This window comes from Triticum dicoccoides, chromosome 5A (genome assembly GCF_002162155.2).
Source record: "Triticum dicoccoides isolate Atlit2015 ecotype Zavitan chromosome 5A, WEW_v2.0, whole genome shotgun sequence".
Classification (NCBI taxonomy): domain Eukaryota; kingdom Viridiplantae; phylum Streptophyta; class Magnoliopsida; order Poales; family Poaceae; genus Triticum; species Triticum dicoccoides.
Window position 1 is genome coordinate 354,769,977 of NC_041388.1, and position 17,105 is coordinate 354,787,081.

Below are 17,105 nucleotides of genomic sequence, written 5' to 3' on the forward strand. Positions count from 1 at the left end.
TCACATGCGCGCACACACAGAGGCGAATGCTGTTATGCAAATATCATTAAACATGAAGAAAACCGCTTGTCAAGGAACCATTTCTTAACATAATTAAGTTAAAGATCATGGATCATAAGGTTATACCAGTTGAAGATTTAGACAGTGGAGTGGCAAATTACCCCAAAAATACACGATATGCAACAAAATTCCATTTGCGTGCATCATCAGAAGGGAAAATTCAATCTTCATGAATCCACAACTCACGGCAATGCTTTACAGTTAACCCAAATCACATTTATAACTAGGTGATTTTTCCGCGCGTTGCAATAGGAATTTAAAGATTAATTTTAGATGAATTATGTATGAAGAAATAATCTAAATCAAAAGCTATTATTTTTTATGTTTCATACTTGCACCATGTGTGAACAAAGAGTCTGCATATGGTTTGCATGAGATTGCAAAATAATACTCTCTCTGTAATAATCTAAACACTCTTATATTTCTTTCTGTTGGAGATATGCCCTAGAGGCAATCATGTATGATGATATTTCCTATGTGTTTATAAATGAAGATAGTCCTTGGACATTATCAATGATGTGTATCAGCAAGTACGTGACTTATTTGTGGGACTATGCATTGTATGATGACTGTCCTAAAAGGTCCCTAGTCGAAAGGGTTGTGTGAACGCGCAGCCAACTAGACTAGCATATGACACGGTCGATGGCTTGGTCTCACTAGCCATGGAGCATTGGATGCTAACCGGATAATATGAACTTGGAAGGATCTGGTCGGATTCGACGTAGTCGGATCCGAGTCGAGATAAGGTCCTAGTCGGACAGACCCAACTATGAGACGCAGCGATATGTCATCTGTGAGTCTAGTACAACATATGTTCTATGTCATAAGACCTGAATTGACGCATGTACTCGGGATGGTAACAGACTTGCTTTGGGCCGACCAAACTGTAACATCCCAAAATTCTAAATTTTGGAATGTTATACGAAATAGATAGATTTAATTGATTGTGTGAAATTGAGTGAAATTCGAAACCTTTTTGAAAGTTAAATGAGAGGGAATAAAAGGACTTTCCCAAACTTTCATTTTGCATTTATGATCTTCGTGAATTCAAATTCTTTTCAAATACAAAACCCTAGAGAGAAGATGACATGACTTCTTCCATTATTTAAATGACAAGGGGTGTTGAAAATATTTGAATTTCATTTGGAAAATATTTCAAATTCAGAAACTTTAAGCAACACAATGATTTTCACGAGAGGAGATAAAATGACTTCTTCAAATTATGAAATATGAGTTGGGAGTTTCAAGGATCAAATTCAAAGTCCTTTTGAAATTATTTTCAATTTGAAATTGTTTGAGTTTTATTCAAATTGTTTTTCTCCAAAAATAAAATATATGGAAAATAGGGTAACATGATTCCCTACATTAGAAAATTGGAGAAAAATTAATTTGAAATCATTTTGGTATTTTTAAAATGATTTTTATTGGATTTTATTAGACCAGTAGCACTCTTTGTTTTATCTGAATTTGTTTGAATTTTATTTGACTCTAGAAAAATGTTCATGTCGTAGAAAATCTTTTTCTGAAAATTCTGATATATTATATGCCAATATAATATTTTTATTTATTTTGTTTTTATTATTTTATTTGTCTGGAAAATGTTTTATTAAAAAAAACTTTCCCCGACTGGGCCGGCCCAGCCCAGCCCGCTCCGCGTCGCCCCCGACCTCCGGACGAACTCCGGATCCCGCACGCCGTCGCGCCGCCATAGGAGGTCGTGCCCGCCCCGGCCTCCTCTGCCCCCTCGCCCACGCCTCCCCTCCCCTCCTATAAAGGGCGACGTCTCGGCCCCATTTCCCTCTCTCTCCTCTCGCCGCCGCCGCCCACGTAGCGCCGCCGCCGCACACCCGCCCGTCGCCGCGCTTATTGCCCGCGCCACCGACGAGCTCCGCCGCACTCGTTGCCGCGCTCCGCCACCGCCACCGCACCTAGCTGCCGCCGCCCGCGCCTCGCCGCTGCTAGCCACGCCGCCGCCGTCGAAGACCGCCGCCGCGGGAAGCCGCCGTCATCGTTGACCCGCGTAGACCGGTAATAACCGCCCCGGTTCGCCGGTTTTTATTTAGGTTTTTTTTCGGTTTTTCGTTTTAAAAACCGGTTTTTCTTTTAAACTAGTTAGTTAGTAAACGTTCGCTCGTTAGGTCTTCTCAGCGAACGGATTCGTTCATTAAGGTTCTGTTAGCGAGCGTTTGCTCGATAGATTTTTTTCTCTGTTTTAATTCCGGCCAGGGACCTATATGTGATAATTTGTTTTATAGATTAGTCCCTGGTTTTGCAACGCTCATAACTTTTTGCTCGATAGTCGGAATTCGATGAAACCAACGCCCACGTCTTCGTTACGATCCCCTCTATCCAGTAATCCAACTCAAACATGTTTTTGAAAAGTTTAAAATTTGAATTTGATCAGATTTGAATTCAAACTTCGTTTGATCATAACTTGAGTTTCGTAGCTCCGTTTGAGTTGATTCTTTTTGCAAATCGAAGCTCTTGACCTAAACTTTCTGATAAGGCCAAATTCACATAATTTTGGTACTGTTAGAAATTGTTTTATGATGCAAGAGTTATTTGCTTGGTTTTGACGTTTTCCGAATTGTTTTCTTTGTTCTCTCCGCTCTTTGAGTGATTGCTTATGTGTGGTTATTATTGCTTGCTTACGATAGATTGAGCGGAGTGTGACGAGTAGAGCTATCAAGAGTTATGAGTGCGAATCATCTTCATCAGCATTGCAGGCAAGTTCACACTTTGATCATATCCCTTCCATACCCAGTTTTTATGCATTAGTTTCACCCTCAAACATTGCATGAGTAGGATTGATCACATGTGGGTATTGGGAACTAGTAGTTGAGGTAGTACCTATTACCTGTTTATTATCAAACCTTTGGGAGTTACTATTACGTTATGCTTATATTGCCATGCTATGCTCGTAGACGTGGATTGGGTTTGAGAGTATTTCATGACAGATGTGAGATTGTTAATTAATGGTTTACTTAAGGTGGCAACTATAACACACATCTGGGTGGATTGAGGTACCTGGGTATTCCAGCGATTGCCTTTCTAGGCACCTGGGTATTCCAGGATTGCCTGTTTTTTATGGACCGCCACCCAGGCTCAAAGGGATCATGAGATTATTCATACTAGAAACTTCCGTGTGCAGCCACAAGCTATTATGGGCTCTAGTATAGTTGATTAAGTCGTGTGAACTCTTACAGTGGTAGACTAGCAGATGTAGGGGTTGTAGGTGGAACGGTCTACCCATCGTAAGGTGCAAACGCTTCTGAAAGACTATGTCTCGGTCATCCGTTTCTCAAACACCATGTAGTGCGAGAAATCCAACGGAGGAGATCGAGTCTTGTGGGGAAAAGTGTGCAAACCTCTGCAGAGTGTATAAACTAACCATGATTAGCCGTGTCCCCGGTTATGGACGTTTTGAGTATCTAGTACTTGGATTATCATGTGAATCTCATCATGTTACTTTAAATTAATTTTGTTGGGTTTAATGATGTTATTTAATTGGGATTGAGAATGCTGTCAACCATTCTCAATGTTCAACAACCACCATGATAGTTAAATAAAAAAATTACTCTTTTGCAGTAGGGAAAAATTAGCTTTTCACAAAAACATTATAACCATAGAGCTTTTCCACCAGCCAAATATGCATGTAGTGATAACCTTTATTCATCATTCTCTATGGTGTGAATTTGCCAGTAAATTCAATGTACTGACCCTTTGTGGCTGCAACTCTCATGTTGCAGGATTATCTTACGACGAGTAAGTGATACGTTAGGGCTACGATTTCTACACTCAACTTTGCCGTTGGTGTTGATCGGAATCCACAACCTTATTACTTCCGCTATTTGGATTGAGGTAATAGTATTTTACGTTACTTTATACATGTGATTTACCTCTGTTATAAATCCTCGAGTACTGTGTGTGTCGGCATACCAATCCAGGGATGACACTTAAGCACATAGACTTGACCGTCTGAGGTCGGGTCGCTACACAAACGCTACTCCATAACTGGGTAGTTATAAAGGTAGGTTTCGGGTTTGTCCAGAACCATGCTGCGAGACGTGGTCGAGCAAGATGGGATTTGCCCATCCGATTAGGAGAGATATACTCTGGACCCCTCATGTGATCCGACCAGGATAAGCATGGCCATGCGACAAGGATTATGAGATAATCCGGATAGTGGTCGGCATCACTGGAATGAGAAAGAGGTCGGGCTAGCACAAGGATGACAGACTCGCCTTGAGCTCGACAACATATATCGTGTGGCAAAAGGAATGAAAGTGTGATGTACAGGTTCGCTAACCAGCTTCATAGTCTGCTTGGTGTTCGGCATGCCTTGCTAGAGGCCGCTACCAACCGTGCAGTTCGAAGGTGATCCGAACTGCGACCAAGCCGACTTGAACCTAAGGGGTCGCGCGCTTAAGGGAAGGAACCTACGAGGTCGGATCCGAGGACACTGGTCAGATGTGATCCGAACTGTATTCGGATTGTGGCCGAGTAGACTTATGGGCTTTAGGGTCCGTGCGAGGCCCAAGTGTTGAGCCCGCGACAGACGCCTATATATAGTGGAGGTGCCGCACACTCACGCGGTTGATTGCTTCGGCACTGTCACTAGGGTTCGCATGTGTTGTGAATAGACACCTCCACTCGCCGCCGGTTGTGTGATCGGACCTAGCAGTCCGCCGCACGACATTCCTCCTGCACGCGCGGATACCGTTAGAGGCATGCACTTGCGCTGCTCCAGCAAACCTGTACGTGGGAACCAACCATCGATTGTACGAGGGAGATCGAATGAGGAGGAGAAGATCCACGTGGACGCGCTGCCCCAACTCTTCTTCCGCTGCACGGCACTGCGCGTCTAGTGGTAACGAACTGTGATCCATCTCTCATAGCATGTTCTTGGTTGTTCTGCGCATAGGAATTTTGAATTTGCAGTCGACGCACCCTACCATAGATCCCAACAGTGGTATCAGAGCCTCTGCTATAGGATTTGGATTCAGATCATATGCATATTAGATATGTGGAGGCAATAGATGAGATCTGTTATCGTTGATAAGATTGGCTGTGTGCACGGTTGATGAGATCAACTGCACATGGGGATCGATGTGGCTATGTTTTCTGTTGATTGGGATCGATGAGGTCATGACACGATCTACCCCTACCAGTCGGTTATACGCCATCGGGGTTAACAGTGAAACGTAAATCTGAATCGGATTCGCGATGATCGATGAGATCGGTCAGATCAGAGAATTCGGCGTGATCGGACCACCATGTGTGTAGCGCCTTGTATTTCATACACGATCACTCAAACCGGTAGAATACGATTCTATGCATAACTTTATTTTGCAGGGTTTGATGCGAATAGTATGGCTCATGTGTATGTTTGTTAGCCGGTAGGAGCCAAAGTGCTGTCATTATATTGTATAACGACCTGCGTGTCGACTTGTGACTCTATGTAAAATTCATTACTAGATGTAGTAGTTGGATAATAGAGATCAGGTTGGTAGCTTGGCGTCCCGGCGTGACAAACAAGATGGAGTTTCTAGATGGTCATCGGAGTTGGAGCCGACCTGGAAGAACATCCATGAAGGAGCCATACTATTTCACAATATGTGTTTATTTGTGATTGTTATGCTTCCTTGTTTTCTATGCATGTTAGAATGGTAGAAAGATCCCTCATGAATATCAAGTGAATTGCCATCCCCGATGTTGCACCTTCGCACGTCAAGTACGTCTAGTAGTGGGCTCATAAAATTGGGGTGCTGCTAGGTGTCCTTGAACTGAAGGGTTCGTGTCGGACACGGACATGCACTGCATTAGGTTGACTTGACAAGGCTATCAAAATGGTTTTGGGCCTTGTGGCAAAAGAGGTCGGGAGCTGGGATATGAGATACCTACCCGACCGACAGGAGTCGTATAGAGATACGAGTAGCAAGGAGTTGCTTACCGGATAGGCATGTTGTCTAGTTGTGATGCTAAAGCTCACTAGTCGCATGTGCTAGTCGGATCCTGAATCACTAAGAGTTTGCGGAGGGATGCTGACTTCAGTGGGAGTATTTCTGTTTATGGCTAGAATTACTCTACATAAACACATTGCTTAGTGATTGCATATTTTTCTGTTGTAGATCAATGGCACCACCTGCTCAACCCAACTTTGCATTGAAATCAATTCTGGAAAAGGATAAACTGAATGGAACAAACTTTACTACCTGGTATAGAAATTTGAGAATTGTTCTCAAGCATGATAAAAAGGAACATGTTCTAGAGGATCCGCTTCCAGAGGAACCTGCCGATAATGCTAGTACCACAACCAAGAATGCCTACCAGAAACTCGTTGATGAATCAAACGAGATCAGCTGCCTCATGCTGGCTTGTATGGATCCTGATTTGCAGCAGCATTTCGAAGATGTTGGGGCTTTCGATATGATCGAGAGTCTCAAGAGCATGTTTCAGGTGCAGGCTAGGACCGAAAGGTTCAACGTCTGGCGATCCTTGATGGATTGTAAGCTGAAGGATGGTGATCCACTGAGCCCGCATGTGATCAAGATGATCGGATATGTGCAAGCTTTGGATCGGTTGGGCTTCACGCTCTTGGATGAGCTGGCTACCGATTCAGTTCTGGGTTCTCTTCCGCCCAGCTATGGTACGTTCATCTCGAACTATCATATGCATGGCATGGATAAGAAGCTCACTGAATTGCATGTGATGCTCAAAGTGGCAGAGCAGGATATTAAGAAAGGAATGAAGTGTTGATGGTGCAGAAATCGGCTAAGTTTAAGAAGAGTTGGTCTAAGAAGAAGGCTAAGGCAAAGGGCACGGAGATGGTAACCTCCGTCGCTGCGCCAAAGTATGGACCGGACTCAAAGACCATTTGCTATCATTGCAAGGAAACTGGTCACTGGAAGAGGAACTGTAGCAAGTGGCTTGTAGAGCATGGTAAGAAGGCCGGGAATGCTGCTTCAGGCAAAGGTACACTTGTTGCATATGTTATAGACATTTACCTTGCTGACATACCTAGTAGCTCTTGGGTATTTGATACCGGATCAGTTGTTCATATTTGCAACTCGATGCAGGGACTGGTAAGAACTAGGCGTGTGGCACAAGGGGAGATTGACATCAGGGTCGGCAACAAAGCAAGAGTTGCTGCGTTGGAGGTCGGCACGATGCAGCTCCAGCTTCCTTCTGGATTTATTTTGGAATTGAATAATTGTTATTACATTCCTGCACTTAGTCGGAACATTATTTCTGCCTCATGCTTGATGAGTCAGGGTTATGAATTTAATTTAAAGGACAATGGTTGTTCGATTTATTTGAATGGTATGTTCCACGGCTATGCACCCATTGTTCATGGGTTATTTATATTGAATCTAGAATAGGAACCGGTCTATAACGTGAATGTCAAGAGGCATAAGCCCAATGAGATAAATCCGACATACTTCTGGCATTGCCGGCTTGGACACATTAGTCTGAAACGCATGAAGAAGCTCCATGATGATGGACTCCTAACTTCGACCGACTTTGGGTCGTTCGAGACATGCGAATCATGCTTGCTCAGCAAGATGACTAAGTCTCCTTTCGCAAAGAGTTGTGAGAGGGCATCCGAGCTGTTGGAACTGATACACAATGATGTGTGTGGACCAATGAGCACAACTGCCAGAGGTGGCTATCAGTACTTTGTGACTTTTACCGATGACTTGAGTAGATATGGATATATCTATTTGATGAGGCACAAGTCAGAGACTTTTGAAAGGTTCAAAGAGTTTCAAAATGAGGTGGAGAATCAGCTCGGCAAGACTATAAAACTTCTACGATCTGATCGTGGAGGTGAGTACATGAGTCAGGAGTTTGATGATCATCTGAAAAGCAGAGGTATAGTACCTCAGCTCACACCTCCGGGTACGCCACAGAGAAATGGTGTATCCGAACGGAGGAATCGCACCTTGTTGGACATGGTTTCATCTATGATGAGCAAGTCGGAATTACCCTTGTCATTCTGGGGATACGCTCTAGAAACTGCAGCTTTCACACTTAACAGGGTACCATCAAAATCCATAGGCAAGACACCACATGAGATGTGGACCGGGAAGAGTCCCAGTTTGTCTTTTCTAAAGATTTGGGGTTGTGAAGCATTTGTCAAGAAACTTATATCAGACAAGCTTACACCCAAGTTGGATAAATGCATATTTGTGGGATATCCGAGGGAAACCTTGGGATATAACTTCTACAACCGGGAAGAGAACAAAGTGTTTGTTGCTCGGAATGGGGTTTTCCTTGAGAAAGAGTTTCTTAGTTGGGAGGCCAGTGGGAGGACGGTCTGACTCGAAGAAATTTGAGGACCACTCGGGGACGGCTCGGCTGGTGATGAGATCATACTAGAGTCAATCAGGGAACCCGTAGTGGAAGCGGCACCGGAACCACGGAGGTCGGAAAGATTGCGCAGAGTGCGCGATGTATTATTGCTAGAAAGCGACGAGCCGGCCACATATGCGGAAGCGATGGTGAGCCCAGATTCCGAGGCATGGCTGGAGGCCATGAGGTCTGAGTTAAAGTCCATGGATGAGAATCAAGTTTGGGACTTGGTTGATCCGCCGCCTGGCGTAACGGCCATTGGTTGCAAATGGGTCTTTAAGAAGAAAACCGATGTGGATGGAAATGTTCAGATCCACAAAGCTCGGCTTGTCGCTATGGGTTATGGACAAGTTCAAGGAATTGACTACGACGAGACTTACTCGCCGGTAGCGATGTTGAAGTCGGTGAGGATCATACTAGCTATAGTTGCATACTTTGATTACGAGATATGGCAGATGGATGTCAAGACAGCTTTCCTTCATGGAAATTTAACCGAGGATGTGTATATGATACATCCGAGGGTTTTGTCGATCCGACTAGCACTAGTAAGGTATGCAAGCTCAAGAGATTCATTTATGGGTTGAGGCAAGCATCTCGGAGCTGGAACATTCGTTTTGATGAGGTCGTCACTGGTTTCGGCTTCATCAAAAGCGAAGAGGACTCTTGTTTATACAAGAAGTTAAGTGGGAGCTCGATAGTGTTTTTGATCTTGTATGTGGATGACATACTACTGATCGGAAATGATATTTCGATGCTGAACTCGGCCAAGGAGTCATTGAATGGCAAGTTTTCGATGAAGGACCTTGGTGAGGCAATGTACATTTTAGGCATTAAGATCTATAGAGATAGATCAAGGAGGCTGTTCGGCTTAAGCCAGAGCACGTACATAGATAAGTGTTGAAGCGGTTCAACATGAGTGAGGCAAAGAAAGGGTTCTTGCCACTCTCACATGGTATAAGGCTAAGCGAGACTCAGAGTCCTTCGACATCTGATGAGCGAAGCAGGATGAGTAGGATTCCATATGCCTCGGCAATCGGATCCATCATGTATGCCATGATATGTACGCGGCCCGATGTTGCTTTTGCAATAAGCCTAACAAGTAGATACCAGGCCAACCCAGGTGAGAATCACTGGGCAGCGGTAAAGACTATTTTGAAGTACCTGAAAAGGACTAAAGAGATGTTCCTAGTTTATGGAGGTGAGGAAGATCTCGTCGTAAGGGATTACGCCGATGCTAGTTTCCAAACCGACAGAGATGATTGTCGATCACAGTCCGGATTCGTGTACGTCATGAACGGAGGAGCAGTGAGCTGGATGAGTTCCAAGCAAGATACGGTGGTCGATTCTACTACAGAAGCCGAATACATTGCGGCTTGTGAAGCTGCAAAGGAAGGTGTTTGGATCCGGAACTTTCTGGATGATCTTGGTATTTTCCCAGCCTCGGTAAAACCGTTGGACTTTTATTGTGATAATTCTGGTGCCATCGCACAAGCCAAGGAGCCGAAGAATCACCACAAGGTCAGACACATAGATCGGAAATATCACTTGATACGAACGATCGTAAAGAGTGGTGATGTAGAGTTATGAAAAATTCACACGGATGCAAATGTTGCGGATCCGTTGACTAAGCCGCTTCCACAACCCAAGCATGAGGGGCACGTTAGAGCTATGGGCATTCGATGTCTATTTGATTGACTCTAGTGCAAGTGGGAGACTGTTGGAGATATGCCCTAGAGGCAATCATGTATGATGATATTTCCTATGTGTTTATGAATAAAGATAGTCCTTGGACATTATCAATGATGTGTATCAGCAAGTACGTGACTTGTTTGTGGGACTATGCATTGTATGATGACTGTCCTAAAACGTCCCTAGTCGAAAGGGCTGTGTGGACGCGCAGCCAACTATACTAGCATATGACACGGTCGATGGCTTGGTCTCACTAGCCATGGAGCATTGGATGCTAACCGGATAATATGGACTTGGAAGGATCTGGTCGGATTCGACATAGTCGGATCTGAGTCGAGATAAGGTCTGAGTCGGACAGACCCAACTATGAGACGCAGCGATATGTCATCTGCGAGTCTCTAGTACAACATATGTTCTATGTCCTAAGACCTGAGTTGACGCATGTACTCGGGATGGTGACAGACTTGCTTTGGGCCGACCAAACGCTACTCCGTAACTGGGTAGTTATAAAGGTAGGTTTCGGGTTTGTCCAGAACCATGCTGCGAGACGTGGTCGAGCAAGATGGGATTTGCCCATCCGACCAAGAGAGATATACTCTGGGCCCCTCGTGTGATCCGACCAGGATAAGCATGGCCATGCAACAAGAATTATGAGATAATCCGGATAGTGGTCGGCATCACTGGAACGAGAAAGAGGTCGGGCTAGCACAAGGATGACAGACTCACCTTGAGCTCAACAACATATATCGTGTGGCAAAAGGAATGAAAGTGTGATGTACAGGTTCGCTAACCAGCTTCATAGTCTGCTTGGTGTTCGACATGCCTTGCTAGAGGCCGCTACCAATCGTGTAGTTCGGAGGTGATCCGAACTGCGACCAAGCCGACTTGAACCTAAGTGGTCGCGCGCTTAAGGGAAGGAACCTACGAGGTCGGATCCGAGGACACTGGTCGGATGTGATCCGAACTGTATTCGGATTGTGTCCGAGTAGACTTATGGGCTTTAGGGTCCGTGCGAGGCCCAAGTGTTGAGCCCGCGAAGGACGCCTATATATATAGTGGAGGTGCCGCACACTCACGCAGTTGATCGCTTTGGCGCTGTCACTAGGGTTTGCATGTGTTGTGAATAGACACCTCCACTCGCCGCCGGTTGTGTGATCGGACCTAGCAGTCCGCTGCACGACGTTCCTCCTGCACGCGCGGATACCGTTAGAGGTGGTGCACTTGCGCCGCTCCGGAGAACCTGTACGTGGGAACCAACCACCGGTTGTACGAGGGAGATCGGACAAGGAGGAGACGATCCACGTGGACGCGCTGCCCCAACTCTTCTTCCGCTGCACGTCACTGCGCGTCTAGTGGTAACGAACTGTGATCCATCTCCCGTAGCACGTTCTTGGTTGTTCTGCGCGTAGGAATTTTGAATTTGCAGTCGACGCACCCTACCGTAGATCCCAACACTTTCTGCAGGAGTATTAGTGGATGTTGATGTAACACACTTGGTAAGTGGAAGGCCCCATATTGAGAGAATTAAAGTTAGTGAAAATCAACTATTCATCATTTTTAATTACCTTGCTACCAAATAAAGTTTGACAAGCCTAAGCAAATCAGTGAACATTCTTAGTGTGGACTATGATCTCACCCCTGTGGATGTAGACACACATAATGCATATGAGATATACTGATGACATGAAAGGACATGCTCTCCCACCATCTCATAAGTGGCCCTATCAAAGTCGGTTCTACTTAATGGACGTCCATAATATGGTTAGATATCACCATATCAACCAATATGTATGCTACCATCGTGACATGTGATAAACAATTCAATTTTTTTTTAAACCGTGTATGCTAGTTTATGTGTATGCCTTCTCATAAATTTTCTGATGAGACCTATTCATAACAATGCTCATACATGTGCACATTAGGTTTTGCAAACAAATCACATATAAGTAAGTACAATTATATTGGCCGCTCATTCTTTCCGTCGGGCTCTGCCACTGATCGGTACTCTCGCAAGCTGTAACGGTGTGGTCTTATCGTATCAGAGCATGGTTAATAGTGTAGCCAACTGTTGGCTATATAAACATGCCATGTCATCTAAAGTTAGCATTATTAACTACTCATATAATAGAACTGACTATATAATTGACTATAAGTTCATAACTTTTTTCAATTTTTTCTTTATCATTTTTCTCTTATTAAATACTTTTATCTAGAAATACACGTGAAGACGAGCTCTTGTTTTGTTTGAGAGCCCCTCACTTGCTCTCAACCACCGGCGAAGACTCCAAACTCCTCGACAGGGCGACAAAGTCAACCCGGCAGCGTGCGAGCTCAAGCATCAAAGGCTAGCAGAGGAAGAGCGGCCTCCACCTTCCAGGTGCTCCAGCTCCTCCCCCACTGACCCACCACTATGCCGATGGACACCCCGCCGCCGCGCGGGGCGGCGCTGTCCGACGACGACCGCCTCCTCGTCGCCCACTGCGCCGCGCTCTCCTTCCCCTCCGCCTCCGGCTCCCCGCCCTCCGCGGCCTCCGCCTCCGCCTCCTTCCAGGTGCACCACGCGTCCCGCCCCTACCCCTGCGCCGCCTTCGTCTTCCCGCCCACCTGGTCCGCCGCCGGCTGGATGCCCTCCTCCCCGGACGCCGGCGGCCGCGCGCCGTTCGGGGATGCGGAGGTCGACCCCGCGCTCTTCCCGTCGCTGCGCAGCGTCGGGAGCGGCGTCCCCGCGCGCGCCAGCGCCGCCTTCGTCGCCGCCTTCAGGGGCCTGCTCGACGGCTCGCCGCTCCAGACCGAGGTGAGGGCCTTCTGCCATCGCCACTTCATAAACCATTCTGCCGAGAAGCCGTGGTTGCCGCACAGAAGTGAAGTGCAGTTTCTGAGACCTTTTGCGCTTTGCTACTTCCTTCCGCCGTAGGATCTAAGAGCATGTTGTTTCAGGAAACCTTCTCCCTCTTGTGTGTAGAACAACAGCTTCATTCCGGCTGTGAAAGAAACATTTCAATTTTCAAACGCCCCCTTTGCATCAAGAAACCCTTGTTGCTCTGAATTCTCTACAGGCTACATTTATATTGGTTTTGGTTCGCACGAAGGATCGTTGTGAGTTGTTGCTGCATCAATTGTGTCACCCCGAGCAATGGGGTGCGGTCGTGTGGACTTGGAGATCTGTGCAGTGGTTCTGTCTAGAAAGGGACTACCTCCTTTTCTTGTCTGATACTCCCTCCGTCCCAAAAAGCTTGTTCCTCAAATGGACGTATCTAGCACTAACTTGATGCTAGATACATTCATTTGAGGGACGAGCTTTTTCGGACGGTGGGAGTATATATTTGCCCATATTGGTATAATGCTTTTGAAGATTTATGTCTTTTTATTTCAAATATTCATCTCTTTGGTCGGTTTTGATTTTCATAGTGCTTTTATGTTCAGTTAGTTTGATTTGAGCTTATGAAACATAATGAGGGAGGTGATGAGATCCATGGCCACTACAGTTTCAGACTGATAGTAGTAGATAAAAGGCTACAAGGTAGTTTGGCTTGGTGTCATTTATGCTCCGTGAAAATAGGTAAAATGAACTGGGTGCTTTATTAATTTGATGACAGTAAAATGAAGTGCCCACTGTGAGTTTAGCAATTCTACCGAGTTCGACTCCACTTACTTTTTGCTCTTGCTGTGGTCATAGACTTTTCATAGTCTTACCTCATATTATGTTATCTTCGTATCAACAGAATGATAGTCTTGCCATGGTGAATTTCAGTGTAACTGCATTTTCACCTGAAAGAAAAGTGGTGTTTTTTTTATCGCTTTGTATTACAGGTATCTAAAGCGGTGGCAGAGGAGAAACGTGTTGTATTCACAGGCCATTCATCTGGGGGTTCAATAGCCACCCTTGCTGCCATATGGTTTCTTGAGAACTGCACAAGACGGGGAAGTGTCAATCAAGCACAGCCATTTTGCGTGACCTTTGGGGCACCTCTTGTTGGCGATAATGTTTTCAACCATGCTGTTAGAAGGGAGGGCTGGTCGCAGTGTATTTTGCATTTCATCATGCCACTGGACATCATCCCGCGAATACTGCTGGCCCCCCTCGCATCCTCTAGAGAACAAATTCAGTCCGTTCTGGATTGGTTATCTCCTCACAGTCCAAACTTCTCACCTGTTGGGAATTCGCTTGTTATTCCAGAGTTTTATGAAACTTTGTTGAGAAGCACCCTATCTATTGCCAGCTACGAGGCCTGTTCTTTCATGGGATGCACTAGCTCAATCCTAGGAACGCTGACTTACTTTATTGAGCTATCCCCGTACAGACCCTGTGGGACTTACCTTTTCTTGACAAGTACCGATCAACTGATTGTTCTCACAAACTCAGATGCTGTATTACAGTTGCTATTTTACTGCCTTCAATTGGATCCCCAACAACAATTGCTTGATGCTGCCGCCAGAAGTTTAAGTGCTCACTGGGAATATGAATCGATTAAGCAAAGTGTGATGCAAGAGATAGGTTGTGTGGATTACCTAAGAGCAATTTCATCATCCCTTCTTGGCACACAGATGAATGGGACAGCAATTGGTGGCCTTGAACTGGTAAGCAATGACTCCTCTTCTTCCATAAACAACTGTGGATTGCCACTGTAAACATCTGTTATGTTGGTGAACTGTATGTGTGAAGGCAGTCTTAGTCTGGAAACCCTCAGTGTTGCATTTTAGCATCTGATCATTCATTTAGGGTGTACCCAAATGCAACAGATGTTTGTAGCCTAGGATAAATGGTAATGTACACATCAAATTTATATCAGTAACTGTTAACGATAACACAATTCTCCAGTTACTAGTTCCATTTCCATCTCCATAAAAGGTGTTTTCTCTAAGTTTAAACCACCAATAAATTTAATAACCAGTCAAGTCCAATCACATAATATTACAGTTGTCACTTTCATATTACAGAGTAAGGAAGCTATGCTGAGCCTTGCTGCTGCTGCACAATGGGAGAAACAAAGAGAGATAAACCAAGCAAAGATAGACGCAAACTGCAGTAAAATTCAGGAAGCCCTCAAGTCCCTGAACGAGTACAAAAGAACATGCGAGCTGCATGAAGTGAGCTACTATGATTCCTTCAAGCTTCAGCGGGAAGTGCATGACTTCAATTCAAATGTACGGAGGTTGGAACTAGCCGGCTTTTGGGACGAGATAATTGAGATGTTGCGAAGGCGTGAGCTTCCAGACGCGTTCGAAGGGCGAGAAGAGTGGGTGAACCTGGGGACCTCGTACCGCCGGCTGGTTGAGCCCCTGGACATTGCAAACTACTACAGGCATTCCAAGAATGAGGACACCGGCTCCTACCTCTCCAAGGGCAGGCCGAGACGTTACAAGTACACCCAGAAATGGCGCGAGCAGTCGCATCGCATCCCCTTGGGTTCCAGCCTCGAGTCGTGCTTCTGGGCAATGTCCGAGGAGCTGCAGGCTGAGATGATCAACGGCAAATCATTCGAGGATCTGAAAGACAGGGTGGGTAAACTAGAGAGCGATGCACTTGGATGGTTCACCTCGGGAAATCTTGGCAGGGATGTGTTTCTGAGCAGCTCATCCTTTGTGATATGGTGGAAGACGCTCCCGGAGCAGCACAGGTCCGCGTCTTGCATCGCGAGACTTGTGCCTTCGTAAGAGAATTTCTCCGTCGCTTGATGAGGTAGCCATTTCCGATCTAATCGGAACTGCTGGCACTGGATATTGTAAGCCTGAACTCTCATGTAAAGTCATTTGTGTGTAGTATTCTCCAGGATGAACAGACTATTTAAAATGCTAAACAGTTGTTGTCCAATAAACTGACAGGCCCATGGTTTTATCTCGCCTTACCAAAGTGTCCCTCTGGTAAGGGCATCTACAACCACAATGGGCAAATTTTGCCCCTCAATCGTCCACGACATGGCGCCCGTTTTGACCTCCCATATTTTCTGCTAAACAACCATGCTCCTCAAATTGTCCTCCCTAGTTAAGGCATTTTGACAAGCACACTGTATCCGACCTCGCGAGAGCACGCAACGACAAACGTTGGCGGTGGCCGGACCTCCAGTGTGCAACCAGCAGCGGCAGTGCTGGCTTCTGTTGTTGTAACCACTAAGATGACCCATTGCACCAATGATGCAAAGGGTGAGAGCAAGCCAAGTATTTAAAGAATACACATAAAAATATTTAAAGACGGATTGAAACATATGGAAATAAAAATTGCTGCTGGCAATGTCATGATTTTCTCCAACCAGTGTAAACACATATAAATAGTCTTCTAAAAATATTAGTCGAAGGACAGTTGATTACATATATAGAAAGTGATCACAAACTTGTTTTGACCACAGATCAGTCATAATGAGGTCTAAAGTGTACATGCAATATCATACACGAATGGAAATCTAAAGGCTATACATATCTTGCTCAGAGCCGTTGCAAATATCTAAAGGTCTAAAGATACTGGATTAATTGATACGAAACAAAAGGTGGCTGCTGTTAGTTAGGACATATAGACTGAAGGTCACCAGAAACTATCTTGTGTAGTCTGCAGGCGCTGCTCTGACTTCATGCCAATATAGCGGAACCTCTGCTTCAATTCTTCAATGCTTGGATTAGCTACTACTTTAGTTCTTTTGATAAAACAGTTTTTACACCAGTAGCAGCACCTCTAAGATTAGCAAGTTTCCAGCAAAAGGACCACATGAGAATCACATATCTGTATCCTATATGAAGAGAAACAGAAACCCAGCAAGATGATATAAACAAAGAGAGGTATCAAAATTGTAATTGCTATAACTATAAAAATAGAAGCTTCATTGCACGGGGTTTCTTATTACTGTTTTGTTTTATGATTCATGCATGTATTTTCAGTCTGGATTGGTAGCTAACAGGGTATTATGCAGTTTCCAATGATTAGCTTGACTCTGTCACAAGAATATGAATTGGCCGGCGTTGCTACTAATGCTTCTGCCACTGCACCTACCAACCAGGTGAAGAATTTTATC

General features: G+C 45.1%; 1 protein-coding gene across 1 annotated transcript; it reads left to right on the forward strand.

Moving 5' to 3' along the window:
- The first annotated feature begins 12,390 nt into the window (after nt 1-12,390).
- Nucleotides 12,391-15,940, forward strand: LOC119301484 (protein EDS1L-like). The gene is made up of 3 exons (XM_037578451.1): nt 12,391-12,898; nt 13,915-14,682; nt 15,043-15,940. Exons 1-3 carry the CDS (start codon nt 12,515-12,517, stop codon nt 15,757-15,759), a joined length of 1,869 nt encoding a protein of 622 aa, XP_037434348.1. The 5' UTR covers nt 12,391-12,514; the 3' UTR covers nt 15,760-15,940.
- The last annotated feature ends 1,165 nt before the right edge of the window (nt 15,941-17,105 follow it).

Bases quoted from the DNA above. Each gene is read 5' to 3' on its own strand.
- LOC119301484 (XM_037578451.1), top strand. From the start codon at position 12,515: ATGCCGATGGACACCCCGCCGCCGCGCGGGGCGGCGCTGTCCGACGAC. The intron at 12,899-13,914 runs GTGAGGGCCTTC...TTTGTATTACAG, and splicing joins GCTCGCCGCTCCAGACCGAG to GTATCTAAAGCGGTGGCAGA. The intron at 14,683-15,042 runs GTAAGCAATGAC...TTCATATTACAG, and splicing joins CAATTGGTGGCCTTGAACTG to AGTAAGGAAGCTATGCTGAG.